This window comes from Salvelinus alpinus, chromosome 10 (genome assembly GCF_045679555.1).
Source record: "Salvelinus alpinus chromosome 10, SLU_Salpinus.1, whole genome shotgun sequence".
NCBI classification, from domain to species: Eukaryota; Metazoa; Chordata; class Actinopteri; order Salmoniformes; family Salmonidae; genus Salvelinus; species Salvelinus alpinus.
This window is the reverse complement of record NC_092095.1, coordinates 28,403,882-28,420,020: the sequence shown is the minus strand read 5'-3', so window position 1 is coordinate 28,420,020 and position 16,139 is coordinate 28,403,882. Positions and strand designations below refer to the sequence as shown.

Below are 16,139 nucleotides of genomic sequence, written 5' to 3'. Positions count from 1 at the left end.
AAGTTCCCAGTTGTCTTGAAAGCACCATAAATCCAGAGAATGCCAGACTTTGATGACAAAGTTTGATGACAAAATTTGCCCACGAAGGACCGCCGCACCACCTTCCTGTTCAAGTGAGCACAGCACAACAAAAATCTATTGTACGCTGCTGCATAAATTATGTAATGTGCCAGGGAAATATGTATACTGTAGCTAAGAAAGTAATACTAAGTGTATGTTGTGTAGTAAGCTGTTAGTAGCCCATGTGCCTCACCCTAATAATTTGGTATATTTTCCCCTTTTAATTTTGCCTACTGTTCTGACTTGGTGGTGCACATGTAGCCTATAACCTGTTTTAGAGAACTGTAATTATTGAATATTGTAAGAGCTTTAATTGTTAGCTTATATGCCCCGTTTATTCATCCTACGGTTCTGACATGGCGTACAGGGAGAACACTGTAAGAACGGCCCATGTTCTGAATTCTGTCACTGTACATTTCAAAAGTGCTGAACAAATAGTTACATTTACTACGTCCGTCCTAGCTTGCTCATTAATTACTTAATTGAAATTACGGATTACCTCTTATCCGCTTGTCACCCTTATGCCATAGTGTGTACATCTCAATTGTCATTAGAAACCACATTTGTTTAAGCAAGTCAGCCATATCACCTATGTTTTTTTTTATTAGGCAGTAAATGAGGATGAATGAACTGCCAGACAAGGCTCCGCTGATAGCCAGGTGTAGCAGTGGTAAAGTGTTGGGACTGCTGTTGGGATTGCTGTTGGGACAGCTTTATGTAGGCCCTAACAGTTTGTGGGCACCGTTTGTCACCGTTATAGTGGAATTAATGTATTGTTTAGTGTTGTGTAGAATAGTGGCTTTGCTGGCATGCACCCCCCCTATTTTTTAGTTTTTGTTTGCCCTACCAAGATTTACATGCTACAATTGCCACAGAGTGCATTCATTTTAAGATATGAGTTTAGACAACCACATATCACACAGTCATAGTAAGTACATGTTTTCCTCAATAATGAAACGGTGGTACTTATCAGATATTTACATACTGGGCTATTAAGTTGTGGGAAGGAATACAATCTACACCACAACTGACTAGAAACAAACATAGTCCTACATTTAGGAAATCGCTAAATCAATATTGGTTGGGAATATATTTTTGTTGTTGTTGCCAGTATGCAGTCTACTATTAATTTTTCATTCACTAAAGTATAGTATCATGTTAAACTTCAGATTAGTGGACCGTCTTGACAAAAAACTTGTGAGAATATTTAGTATATGAAAAGTTCATCATTACCAGAAAAGAGAAGAATTCACACCTCTGAAGTCAGTGTTATCCATTTATAACACTGACTGAATATCAAGGTGATGTGTGAGGTGACTGCAACCTGGACTCAGGGGTAGAAGCAACGTAGTAAATGAATATCCAGGACACTCAAATTAGTTTGATATGTTACGTTTGGTGTGGTATTAATTTGTGGATGTCCATCATCCATTTCATATCATACGAATTGTAATTTGTAACGTATCATATGTTACGCATTACAATTGGTATGATACGTTACAAATTTCAATTCGTACAATATGTTACGAACTTGCAATATGTATGACATGTTACGAATTTCAATTTGTTGTGGCTAAAGTTAGCTATGTTGCTAACACTATCTAGGCTAGGGGTTACAGTTAGGGTTGCTAAACTTTCGTGGAAGCAGTGCACCACAAAGGAAACAGGGGCGCCACCTGGGACGCAGCCAATGTGAGGTAAGGACAGATATCATTACAACAACAACAGCAACATCACACTACTGCAGAATGCTGTAGCCCAGGTACTCCCAAACTGGGGGACGCGCAATGCCGTCGGGGTACGCCAAATATAAATGTGATTCATATAAAAAAAATGAGAATTATGAAAATTGTTTTAAAAATTTGTTTAAAAAAATCTTAACATTTTCAGACAGTCCACTTATATTTTCCAACGGGGCTATACATTTTGGTGAGGTTTTTTTCTCGACTGAGTAGCCCCGTTTCACTGCCAAAAAATTAAATTAAACTATCTAGTGTTCAGCGAAATAACAACACAATGTCAAATACAGGTAGTCTTGTCAAATAATTAACATCCAATCACATTAACGTTACTCTCTCACGGGAATTTCACTAATGGTCCGTATGTAGCCAAACGTAGCTGCTGCTTATGTTGGTATCTGTACTGATGGCGCAAAGCCATGACAGGGAAACATAGTGGAGTGGTAACATGTGCAAGCAGTTGCTCCCGACGCAACTTGGGTACACTGCAGCATCCACCGAGAGGCTCTTGCTGCCAAGGGAATGCCTGACAGCTTGAAAGACGTTTTGGACACTACAGTGAAAATGGTTAACTTTGTTAAAGCAAGGCCCCTAAACGTGTGTATTTTCTGCACTATGCAATGATATGGGCAGCGCGCATGTAAAGCTTTTACAACATACAGAAGTTCGCTGGTTATCAAGGGGCAAATTATTGACAAAATTGAGGCTATGATTAAGAAGTTAGAGCTCTTCTCTGTCTGCATTAACAAGGACAACACACAAGTCTTTCCATCATGGTATGATTTTTTGTGTGCAAATTATCTCAAGCTTACGGACAATGCCAAATGCGATACAGCGAAGCACCTGAGTGAGTTGGGTGTGCAATTACGCAGGTACTTTCCCAAAACGGATGACAGAAACAACTGGATTCGTTATCCCTTTCATGCCTTGCCTCCAGTCCACTTATCAATATCTGAACAAGAGAACCTAATAGAAATTGCAACAAGCGGTTCTGTGAAAATGTAATTTGATCAGAAGCCACTGCCAGATTTCTGGATTGGGCTGCACTCAGAGTATCCTACCCTTGGCAAATCGTGCTGTTAAGACACTGATGCCCTTTGCAACCACATACCTACGTGAGAGTGGATTCTCGGCCCTCACTAGCATGAAAACTAAATACAGACTGCGTGTGGAAAATGATTTAAGACTGAGAAGCACACGCTTCTCATTAACCTGTGGTAAGTTATTCACAATTTTCGATGAACAAATAAGGTTTTATAAGTAATATGGTTAAATAAAGAGTAAAATGATTGATTATAATTATATTATTATTTGTGCCCTGGTCCTATAAGAGCTCTTTGTCACTTCCCACGAGCCGGGTTGTGACAAAAATTCACACTCCTTCTTATGTTTAATAAATGTATCATATAGTGTGTGTGGCAGGCTTACGATGACCCTGGTGCTAGAGGGGGTACGCAGCTGGAGGTTGAATGTTTGAAGGGGTACGGGACTATAAAAAGTTTGGGAACCACTGCTGTAGCCTAATCCTTGATCAATGAACTGTAACACAGTATGCAGGTTCCCAGACCAGCACTACTAACAATCACTAAACACACCATAGTGGTGGTGGTGACCCAACCAGACCTACCAGCATTTCAACCCTACGTAGCATTTCAATAGTGTTGTGTTGCGGAACGCTTAACTATTTCATGATAAGTTACACGAAGCGTTGAATTTGACATTTAGAGTTAAAATGACTGTCAGGTGAAACATTGATCAGGTACAGATACAGAAACAGGCTGGTTAGATTGTTCTGAAACACACAAACACACAAAAGAAAGAAAGAGACCAACACACACATACATTCAGGTACACACTCACTTCAGTGCTTCCTCCCATTTGAATAGGAAGGGGAGTCTATATTGGACATTTTTTTGCCTTGAGCTCCTTTTCTATCTCAACCACAATATTAGGCTAATTTACCCCTTCAATCAGTCTTTTCTTCAGATTAGTGTACACCTACTGTGAATTCCAAGTTGCTGGCCATAGTCTACCTTTATCCTCAATCCTTTGAATTGCTGCAGTTTTATTGTCCATTTGTTTTCATCTACATTGGTTTTGAAACATCCCTGGTTTGTTTTCTCCCTCTCCCCCTTACTCACTCACACACACGCACACACACACACACACACCCACACCCACACACGCACACAGATTTAGAGATTAGTGTGGAGGCATTAGGTCTGCATAACCTCCCGTGGCAAAAGTTAACAAACGTTGTCCAGCTGAGGTCCTAGTCAGGCCTCAGTGAGTTAGGCCTGCTTTTCCTCTGTTGAAACACCCCCTGACTCACACTCACGCTTACACACTCACGCTTACACACACAACAGAGTGTGACCCCTGTAGGAAAGGGGTCCCAAAGCTGGGGTGTCAGGGGACCCACACACACCGTGTGAGTTCTCTCCCTGCAATGCTAACACTGACATGGCGCCTACTCCTTCAGTAATACTTTGGCCAAACTCTGCAGTAGGCCTACCATTACAGGTCTTAGGAATGACCTATGCAAATACCCCGTATCCAACTGGTTAGTACAATCTACCACCTCGTCCTCTCATCGGTTTCTAAGAGTAAAGTGACGTACTTGACTTAAACTTTTTTGGTCTTTGGGGAGCATAGGTCATTCACAAATATCCTTCATCAGGATCGGTTCTGTGCCGTTTTCTCCACTTGCTTCAAGGATTTTATTGCTTCTCTTAGTTGTGCCTCCACAACCTTCTCCAGCTGTGCCTTGACAAATAGAAATGGTATTGTCAGTCAGTGGACTACTGGACAGAGTCTAATGCCATTATGAACTGGGTGGTTCGAACCCTGAATGCTATACCACGGGTATGACAAAACATTTAATTAAGTTGGTAACCAGTTTATAATAGCAAAAAAAAGGCACCTCTGGGGTTTGTGGTATATGGCCAATATACCACATCTAAGGGCTGTATCCAGGCACTCCGCATTGCGTTGTGCATAAGAACAGCCCTTAGCCGTGGTATATTGGCCATATACCACACCCCCCTCATGCCTTATTGCATACTGCAGCTATTGGATTCATTCACCTTATATAACACCTATTATCTGGTCATTACAGTAGGCCACAATAGTGGCGAAACCAGGGGCCGTATGTGTCAAGTTTTTTAGAGTAGGAGTGTTTGATGTTGCACCAGTCTGGCCAGAACAGTAACTTGAAGACAACTGTAAGAGAACCTTGGTAATGTGTACATTACTAATCAGATGGAGAGAGCCATTGGGCACCTGTTTAAGAGGAATCATTACGCCCACATTTACCTGTTTTAGTTCACTGGGTGTGTTGAAGGACTAATCCTTTTAAAGAGGATTTTCACAACCCAAGCTAATGGTTTAATAAGGATTAACCGTAATCAAAGATGTAATGTGATAATTCAATTAGATCCATTTACACAGTTTTTTTCCCAAATAGCACCATATTCCCTTTATAGTGCACTACTTTTGAGTCCTAGTAAATTTTTATCAAATCCAATTTTATTTGTCACAACAGGTGTAGACCTTACAGTGAAATGCTTACTCACAAGCCTTTAACCAACAATGCTTTTCAGTCTCCTGAGGGGGAAGAGGTTTTGTCGTGCCCTGTTCACGACTGTCTTGGTGTGCTTGGACCATGTTAGTTTGTTGGTGATGTGGACACCGAGGAACTTGAAGTTCTCAACCTGCTCCACTACAGCCCCGTTGATGAGAATGGAGGCGTGCTCGGTCCTCTTTTTCCTGTAGTCCACAATCATCTCCTTTGTCTTGATCACGTTGAGGAACACGCACCCCTGAGGGTCCCCCGTGTTAAAGATCAGCGTGGCGGATGTCTTGTTACCTACCCTTACCACCTGGCGGGCGGCCCGTCAGGAAGTCCAGGATCCAGTTGCAGAGGGAGGTGTTAAGTCCCAGGGTCTTGATCTGAACATTGGGTGAGTAGAAAATTGATTCAGAATGTCTGACTATTTAGACTAGAGTATATGCAGGTAGAATACCTCCAAATGAAGACATTATTATAAATATAGTGAGGAAAGCTTTTTAGACATGTCCTCCTGGTTAGTCTAGCTTTCCTATTTGGATCCTAATAAAATACCAAATACCAAGTTTGACAAGCAATGGTATGTGTATTCCATTATCATAGGCTATATTTGTATGCATATAAAACGTACAAACGGATAAGCTGCTATGCAGGTATGCAGTGATGGGTAGTCCTATAGTGAAGTGAAGACATCCGTCATGGGGAAATATAAACCTTGATGTGTGCCGCCCTCTATTGGTCAATGATCATCAATGCGTTTGTGATGAAACTTTAATCAAAGCCAACCTCGATGGAAATATAATATAATTATGCCAATGCCAAAAAATGTTAGACACAATTGTTGTGGGTTCCCTCAATTAAAATGTCCCCAGTAAAGATGTTTTGTATGGGGAGTTTTGGTATTGGTAGTCTCCAATAATGAGTTCGTGAGCAAGCAACTGTATTTGAAATGGCCATTTAATTCAATAGCAAACAAATGTGCTAAATATCAAGCGACTATATATTTTTTGAAGAATTAATTCAGTGGGTGTGGCTTGATCAGGTGGTTTTCGAATGTAATCCTATGAAAACGAAAGTAGGCTACTTTGAGGAAATAGATTTACAACGACGGGCCTTTTACTTGATAGAATTTTCACTAAACCGTTTGCTCAAAATGTCGAGATCATCTGTACTGAAAATAAAAAGTGTAAACGCAGCGAAGGTAAGCACTAACTAATGCATATGTTGTTAATAAGTGTTAAGCGTTAATTTAGCCGTTTTTTTTGGCATCTCCACGATGTAGCTAGCTAACGTTAGCTAGATTAGTTTAGCTTTGCATCGAAGCTATATGTAGCCTAAATCACGTCAATGGACCGAGGAACCTCGCTAGCGTTAATTGGGCTTAATTTTTTTTGTGTTAAATGTGTTAAATGTTACCATTTAATTGTGCGCGAATGGTTGCATAAGAATAACTATATGTTATAACTACACTTTTCTTCTTGCGATATTCTTCTTGCGATATGGCAACTAACTTGTTACATTTTGTTCTGTTACGCACAGCCGTTGTTAGTTGGAAAATTCCCTAGTCATTCTGCCAGACAGCCATTACTTATGCAAAAGCGAAAGCAAAACAAAAACGGTTTCACTGGTTTACTCGATTGAGGGGGCGTTCTAGGCTGTCTTTTTTTACATTTACATTTAAGTCATTTAGCAGACGCTCTTATCCAGAGCGACTTACAAGTACATACATTCATACTTTTTTGTACTGGCCCCCCGTGGGAAACGAACCCACAACCCTGGCGTTGCAAGCGCCATGCTCTACCAACTGAGCTACACGGGACCTACAAGGTCATACCATTGACCTTTTTGCAGTGCGACTAACACCGCCTGAGTTTAGGTGTGTAAAGGTAGTTTACAATAGATTACACAATTATGACACACTGATCCTAATGTGCTTGTGAGTTTAAGTTATTTTATAGTATTAGTTAAGTACACCTATTTCCACATTATGCACCACATAGACAAAGACTGCTTTCCAAACACATAAGACACACCCTCAGCACTCAAATTAACACTTGGACACTTCCGATGACGTGTTATGACGTCTGACGAGTATACACTTCCAGGGCAAGGTAGGAAGGAATGATTTTTAAATGGACCGCCCTTGCCCAGAAATTCGTCACTCGTTCATCCCCAGATGATTGTGTTTTCAGCCACCGGTAGCCTGTGTGCTTTATATGCGCTACAGTCAATTATGATTGCATGTCTACTTATTAACTATATCATTTAATAATATACGCCTACTGTATGATAGCTAGCAAATTAATTGGCTAACTGACGTTAGCCTGCCTAGCTGGAACTTCTGAAGAAGAAAAATGTTTTATTTCTACAATTTCCAAAAGATAACCAAACAAAAACATCATTACTTTTATAAGACGTGCTTGTGCATTAGTAGCACAATTTTTTAAACTTATTTACATTTGTTTTTACTTAAACTTGTATGTTGATTCTATATTGCCATATAGGTTTTTAGTTTTGGCGGACTCTTCTTAGCGGATGTACAATCGTCGAAAATTGAATTATAGGGCGTTTCAGGCCCCAAAGTGAACATAATTGTACACTCGCAAACTCCATAAAGAAACGAGGGCTGTGGGGCTTAGGTTGCAAACTTCCCTTGCTTGGCTAATCATTTGGACCGACGACAAATATGGCTGCGGGCATTCCCCCAAGGGCATAAGGCGAGGGTAAGTGGACGAGGGTGTGTCTTTTATGAGTTTGAAACGCAGCCAAAGTATCTTCTTTTCATCCCTTCGCATTAGGTGGATAACTTCCGCCAGTCTCTGTATCAACAGGTATGTGTTTGCCTTATTGTGTTAACAGATGTCTGCTGGTGCAATTGCATGACCATTTGAAGTAGAAAGGGACATGCCGTTGTGGCATAATGGTGTAGTTAGTTCTTACCTATTTCTGTTATTTTTAGGCAGAGGATCTGTTTTCAAACTACATCCCATTGAAGATCACCCAACTGGACAACCTGCTGAAGGTATGCCTCATTGGTTAGTGGCGTGGCAATTTCCTGTATTACCAAATGAGGAGAGTTACAAACCACACACCAGTCAGAGTTATACTTAAACTTAATGTTTAATAATATGAGCTTTACAATAGCCATTTGACTCTCAGATAAATTCAGTGTCTATAATGAATTCTGAGAGTCCCTACAGTAGAATACAAAGATCTTTTATAGCTAAGATACACCCCTCTCAACTTACATGACGAACCACAGATCTTAGGAACTCTTCACAAAGGGCCTTTTACTTGAGAAAGGAGTATCCTTTAGCCAGATTGCATTCGCTATAAATTATCGCTCAGTTTGGTCTCTAAAACAAGGTTCTAATCTCGTTCCTGGTACTTTATAGTACCAAAACATTACCTCATCCAAGGCATAACTCAATTGTCAACTCTATATACTCCCATCTCAAGTTAAAAAAAACTTCTCCCCACTCCTGGACAAGCTCACTGAGGGGAGTGACTTGCGCACAGACATTGTGGAGTCAAGTAATTGGTTCCCCCTTAATCACGCCATCCCTTCACATGGTTTAACGGATACATTCACATATGAAGACAATGTTCCATCCTGTCTTCTTCACTTTCTGATATTCTGCATAGCACCAGGGACATGTGAAAGACAAGCCTGACCTCTCCCCTCTCTGGGCCCCAAGTGACTGAGCCTTGTTTGAGAAGGGAAAAGTGCAACTGCCAACACTATAGTACAAAGGGATACATTCGAATAAAAAGTATATCACATAAGAATATTATGCAGATATGACATCTTAATTACTTATGTTACCCAACTAATTCTGATTCATCCACCACATTAGTTCACATTCCATGTATCACTGTCTGTTCCCACATTGTGAAATTAACCAACCTTTTCATCCATATCTTGTCCAACTATCTACCTACTTTCCTCTCATCTATCTCTCCACTTCCCTCCCACTCCTCTCTTCCTCTCCTTTATCCCTCCTGCTCTTCCTCCATCCCACTCTCCTTTCCATCTCTCTTCCAGGAGGAGGATCTCAGCATCACAGACCTGTCCACTCTCCATGCTCCTCTAGACATCCCTATACCAGACCCTCCTACTCCAGAGGATGAGGTGACTGGCTATCATGCTCTTCTAACCAAATACAAAATCTGTTCCCAAATGGCACCCTATTCACTAGGGAACTTCTTTTTACTAGGGCCCATTGGGCTACCCACAGGGCTCTGTTCAAAAGTAGCGCACTATATAGGCAACTGGGTGCTATTTGGAACACATACCATATACACTGAACAAAAATATAAACGCAACAAGTGTTGGTCACATGTTTCATGAGCTGAAATAAAGATCCCAGAAATGTTCCATGCGCATGAAAAGCTCATCTCAAATTGTGCACATTTTTAAATATATTTTTTTCCCCCATCCCTGTTAGTGAGCATTTCTCCTTTGCCAAGATAATCCATCTACCTGACAGGTGTGGCATATCAAGTAGCTGGTTAAACAGCATGCTCATTACACAGGTGCACCTTGTGCTGGGGACAATAAAAAGCCACTCTAAAATGTGCAGTTTTGTCACACAACACAATGCCACAGATGTTTCAAGTTAGTGTGCAAATGACATGTTGACTGCAGGAATGTCCACTAGAGCTGTTGCCAGAGAATAGAATGTTCATTTCTCTACCATAAGCCCCTTCAACATTGTTTTAGAGAATTTGGCAGTACGTTCAACCGGCTTCACAACCACAGACAATGTATATGATGTTGTGTGGGGGAGGGGTTTGCTGATGTCAACGTTGTGAACAGAGTGCCCCATGGTGGGGTTATGGTATGGGCAGGCATAAGCTACGGACAACAAACACAATTGCATTTTATCGATGGCAATTTGAATGCACAGAGATACTGTGACGAGTTCCTGAGGCCCATTGTCGTGCCATTTATCCACCGCCATCGCCTCATGTTTCAGCATGATAATGCACAGCCCCATGTCGCAAGGATCTGTACACAATTCCTGGAAGCTGAAAATGTCTCAGTTCTTCCATGGCCTGCATGCTCAGACATGTCACCCATTGAACCTGTTTGGGATGCTCTGGATTAGAGGTCGACCGATTTATGATTTTTCAACGCCGATACCGATTTATTGTAGGACCAAAAAAGCCGATACCGATTAATCGGACGATTTTTATATATATTTGTAATAATGACAATTACAACAATGCTGAATGAACAATGAACACTTATTTTAACTTAATATAATACATCAATAAAATCAATTTAGTCTCAAATAAATAATGAAACATGTTCAATTTGGTTTAAATAATGCAAAAACAAATTGTTGGAGAAGAAAGTAAAAGTGCAATATGTGCCATGTAAAAAAGCTAACGTTTACGATCCTTGCTCAGAACATGAGAACATATGAAAGCTGGTGGTTCCTTTTAACATAAGTCCTTTTAACATATTCCCAGGTAAGAAGTTTTAGGTTGTAGTTATTATAGGACTATTTCTCTCTACCATTTGTATTTCATACCTTTGACTATTGGATGTTCTAAGAGGTACTTTAGTATTGCCAGCCTAATCTCGGGAGTTGATAGGCTTGAAGTCATAAACAGCGCAATGCTTGAAGCACAGCGAAGAGCTGCTGGCAAATGCACGAAAGTGCTGTTTGAATGAATGCTTACGAGCCTGCTGCTGACTGAGCGGTGGTAGGCAGACTGGTCTATCAAATCAGACTTAATTGTAATATAATAACACACAGAAATACGAGCCTTAAGGCATTAATATGGTCAAATCCGGAAACTATCATTGAGAACAAAACGTTTATTCTTTCAGTGAAATACGGAACCGTTCCGTATTTTATCTAACGGGTGGCATCCATAAGTCTAAATATTGCTGTTACAGTGCACAACCTTCAATGTTATGTCATAATTATGTAAAATTCTGGCAAATTAATTACGGTCTTTGTTAGGAAGAAATGGTCTTCACAGTTTGCAACGAGCCAGGCGGCCCAAACTGCTGCATATACCCTGACTCTGCTTGCACAGAACGCAAGAAGGGTGACACAATTTCCCTATTTAAAATAAATTCATGTTAGCAGGCAATATTAACTAAATATGCAGGTTTAAAAATATACTTGTGTATTGATTTTAAGAAAGGCGTTGATGTTTATGGTTAGGTACACATTGGTGCAACGACAGTGCTTTTTTCACGAATGCGCTTGATAAATTGCCTGTTTGGCGAAGTAGGCTGTGATTCAATGACAAATTAACAGGCACGCATCAATTATATGCAACGCAGGACAAGCTAGATAAACTAGTAATATCATCAACCATGTGTAGTTAACTAGTGATTATGTTAAGATTGATTGTTTTTTATGAGAAGCTTAATGCTAGCTAGTACCTTACCTTGGCTCCTTGCTGAACTCGCATAACAGGTAGTCAGGCTGCCACGCAGTCTCCTCATGGAGTGCAATGTAATCAGCCATAATCGGTGTCCTAAAATGCCGATTACCAATTGTTATGAAAACTTGAAATCGGCCCTAATTAATCGGCCATTACGATTTAATCGGTCGACCTCTACTCTGGATTGACGTGTACGACAGCCTATTCTAATTCCCTCCATTATCCAGCAACTTCGCACAGCCATTGAAGGGGAGAGTTTCAACATTCCACAGGCCACAATAAACAGCCTGATCAACTATGCGAAGGAGATGTCGCGCTGCATGAGGCAAATGATGGTCCCACCAGATACTGACTGGTTTTCTGATTGACACCCCTACCTTTGAATAAAAACTTTAAAAAAGATATCTGTGACCAACAGGTGCTGTGCTTATCTGTATTTCCAGTCATGTGAAATCCATAGATTATGGCCTAATTCATTTATTTCAATTGACTGATTTCCTTATATGAACTGTAACTCAGTAAAATCTTTGAAATTGTTGCATGTTGTGTTTTTATATTTTTGTTCAGTATAGATCAACAGGATTGAATGGTTTGACTTGCTTTACTTTAACCGCTTGGCACAATTGGGAGCATAGGGCATCCACCATGATGCTCCACCTCACTGTCTTCTGTGCGAGGGCTTTTGTCTCTAGCCAGGAGATCCCCCACTTTACTCAGTTCCTGTAGAGTGGCGCGTCTCTAGTTGGTTTTTGGCCTTCTCTGCTGGGGAAAGCATTTAGGTTTGAATAGCAGTTAGCTCATTCATTATAAGAGTATCATATACACTGTATTCAGACCCCTTGATTTTTCCCCCCCCACATTTTGTTTCCCCGTCATCAATCTACACACTCGCATAATGACAAATCCAAAACTTTATTTTAATGTTATCAAATTTATGAAAAATAAAAAACTGAACACATTTGCATTAGTATGTGGACTTTACCCAGTACTTTGTTGAAGCACCTTTGGCAGCGATTACAGCCTCGAGTTTTCTTGGGTATGATGCTACAAGCTTGGCACACCTGTATTTGGGGAGTTTCTTACATTCTTCTCTGCAGATCCTCTCAAGCTCTGTCAGGTTGGATGGGGAGCGTCGCTGCACAGCTATTTTCACGTCTCTCTAGAAATGTTCGATCGGGTTCAAGCCCGGGCTCTGGCTGGCCCACTCAAGGACATTGAGACTTGTTCCGAAGCCACTCCTGCGTTGTCTTTGCTGTGTGCTTAGGGTCGTTGTCCGGTTGGAAGGTGAACCTTCACCCCAGTCTGGGGTCCTGAGTGCTCTGGAGCAGGTTTTCATCAAGGATCTCTCTGTACTTTGCTCAGTTCATCTTTCCTTCAATCCTGACTAGTCTCCCAGTCCCTGCAGCTGAATAACATCCCCACAGCATGACGCTGCCACCACCATGCTTCACTGTATGGATGGTGCCAGATTTCCAACAGAAGTGACGCTTGGCATTCAGGCCAAAGAGTTCAATCTTGGTTTCATCAGACCAGAGAATCTTGTTTCTCATGGTCTGAGTCCTGTAGGTGCATTTTGGCAAACTCCAAGCGGGCTGTCATGTGCCTTTTACTGAGGAGTGGCTTTTGTCTGGCCACTCTACCATGAAGGCCTGATTGGTGGTGTGCTGCAGAGATGGTTTTCCTTCTGGAAGGTTCTCTGGAGCTCTGTCAGAGTGAGGCCCTTCTCCTCTGATTGCTCAGTTTGGCCGGGCTCCCAGCTTTAGGAAGAGTCTTGGTGGTTCCAAACTTCTTCCATTTAAGAATGACAGAGGCCATTGTGTTCTTGGGGACCTTCAATGCTGCAGAAATGTTTTGGTACCCTTCCCCAGATCTGTGCCTCGACACAATCCTGTCTCTGAGCTCTATTGACAATTCCTTCGACCTCATGGCTTGGTTTTTGCTCTGACATGCACTGTGACCTTGTATAAACGGGTGTGTGCCTTTCCAAATCATGTCCACTCAATTGAATTTACCACAGCTGGACTACAATCAAGTTGTAGAAACATGAAGGATAATCAATGGAAACAGGATGCACCTGAGCTCAATTTCGAGTCTCCTAGCAAAGGGTCTGAATACTTATGTAAATAAGGTATCGTTTTCTTTTTTTATACGTTTGCCAAAATTTCTAACCCTGTTTTGTCATTGTGGGGTATTGTGTGTAGTAGACTAATGATAATTTTTTTGATTTAATACGTTTTAGAATAAGGCTGTAATGTAACAAAATGTGGAAAAAGTGAAGGTCTGAATACTTTCCGAATGCACTGTATATTTGACATGGTAGGCAAAGGCTACAGATTGACTAATTTATTCTCCCTCCAGGAAATGGAAACTGACAAGAATGATGATGATGAGAAGAAGAAGAAAGGTAAGAGACAGTGGCCTTCATTTAGGAGTGGTAGTTGCCATTCCTTAGCTCAAGACCAATTATTTTAAAATAGGCTTCTAAAATAATTCCAAGTAGTGGGTATTTTATTATTTTACATAAATGTATTTTATGTGGATGCAGGGGGTGGCAACTTACCAGTTGGTGTTGTTTTTCCTTGTTCTCTTTCAGCTCCAAAATGTGGCTTCATCAAAGGGAATGAGAAGATTGTGAAGCTGCTTGACAGAGTCAAACCAGAGATCCTAGCACTGAGGGAGACAATCATTACAGTAAGAACTATACAGAGATCCTACCACTGAGGGAGACCATTACAGTGAGAATCATACAGAGATCCTCGCACTGCGGAAGACCGCCATTACAGTAAGAATTAGACAGATGTCCTAGCACTGAGACCATTACAGTAAGAATACAATAAAGCAACAGGGACCTCTTGTGGTCAAATGAGATGCAACGCTCTGATACAGGCTGGTGAAGGTTTAAATTTACTGTAGCAGTCATTGGTGTTTATCTTCTTAGGTGTCCTGCTGGATTCAGCATCTCATTCCCAAAATAGAGGATGGGAATGACTTTGGCGTTGCAATCCAGGTAAATGGTCAACACACGTATGTTTAAGGTCAAGTGGTCGTTCATGAAAAACATTAAACTGGTACAGATGGAATTGTATTCTCCTGAAGTTTCATTAAAATCGACATTTTCATGTGTTACTTCCAGGAGAAAATCTTGGAAAGAATAACTGCAGTGAAGACCAAAGTGGACGGCTTCCACACCAACATTAACAAGTATGATAGCTTTTCATACGTTCAAGTAACTTAGAGCAGTTGAGGTTATCATACATTGATCCTACATTTGACAATAACCTTTGACAAAATAGATATACATTTCACAATAACTTTTGGTCCTTCAGGTACTTTTCAGAGAGGGGTGATGCAGTGGCTAAAGCCTCCAAGTTAACTCATGTGGTGAGAATTGGCATTTGTAGACACTACCCAATTTTGTATTCAACTGACCCGATGTCTGACACATGCCCTTCTCTTACTCATCCCCATATTTCTTCTCCTTCTTCCTGTTATCAGATGGACTACCGCTCTCTGGTCCATGAGAAGGATGAGGCTGTTTACTCTGACATCAGAGTCATCCTTCTGGACATCCGTGGCTTCTATGTGAGTGACCCTGTTCCCTATATAGTGCCCCTTATGGGCTCTGGTCAAACGTAGTGCACTAAATAGGGAATAGGGTCTGTTTTTAGATCTCTAAAGTGAACTAATGTCAAGATGAAACTACGTCCCACAACTTGGTTTGTTTTAGGTCCAGCTATAAACCTCCAACCCCAAAGATAATCTCCAGTGTACTGTAAAAGATGCAAGAGCACTTACTTCAATGTTTCTATTTGTGTTTGTGTGCTACAGGCGGAACTGTATGACATCATCAGCAAGAACCTGGAAAAAGTCACTAATCCGAAAGGAGAAGAAAAGCCCTCAATGTACTGAGATACACATGAAGGGGGAGGAATGAAAGAATAGTCAGGCTCAACGATGTGACATTTTTCAGGGGTATACTAAAAGATGGAATTTAAGTATTGTTGGGACTGGCCAGCCAGGCTATTAGACCACAGTTTGTAATAACCTGGGTGACATTGTACTATGCCATGCGATATTTGAAATGAGGGAATTTAGCTAGCGGGCTAGTTTGGCACATTTTCTACTAGCCTCAGGCTAGCAGACTTGTTTAATTTCCATCCTTGGGTATCCTACTATACCAATCAGTCCTGTTTGTACATCTGCAACAAAGCTGCTTGGCTTTGTCCAGATTTTTCAGTTTTTTTTTCATGCTAATAAACGCATCTTTAATGTTTAACACTGAACCTAGAGACTAATTTTGAAAACTTCCAGCGGACTTCTAGGGAAGACACACCATAACGAACGTCGTCCACGCAGTAGAA

General features: G+C 41.0%; 1 protein-coding gene across 1 annotated transcript; it reads left to right on the top strand.

Annotated features, from left to right (window-relative positions):
* Positions 1 to 6,411: 6,411 nt before the first annotated feature.
* On the top strand, positions 6,412 to 16,054 carry LOC139531856 (proteasome activator complex subunit 2-like). Its single transcript, XM_071328772.1, has 11 exons — positions 6,412 to 6,568; positions 8,166 to 8,198; positions 8,327 to 8,389; positions 9,413 to 9,499; positions 14,137 to 14,182; positions 14,372 to 14,469; positions 14,717 to 14,785; positions 14,912 to 14,979; positions 15,105 to 15,159; positions 15,274 to 15,360; positions 15,607 to 16,054. The coding sequence occupies exons 1-11, from the start codon at positions 6,431 to 6,433 to the stop codon at positions 15,685 to 15,687; spliced, it is 825 nt and encodes a 274-aa protein (XP_071184873.1). The 5' UTR covers positions 6,412 to 6,430; the 3' UTR covers positions 15,688 to 16,054.
* The last annotated feature ends 85 nt before the right edge of the window (positions 16,055 to 16,139 follow it).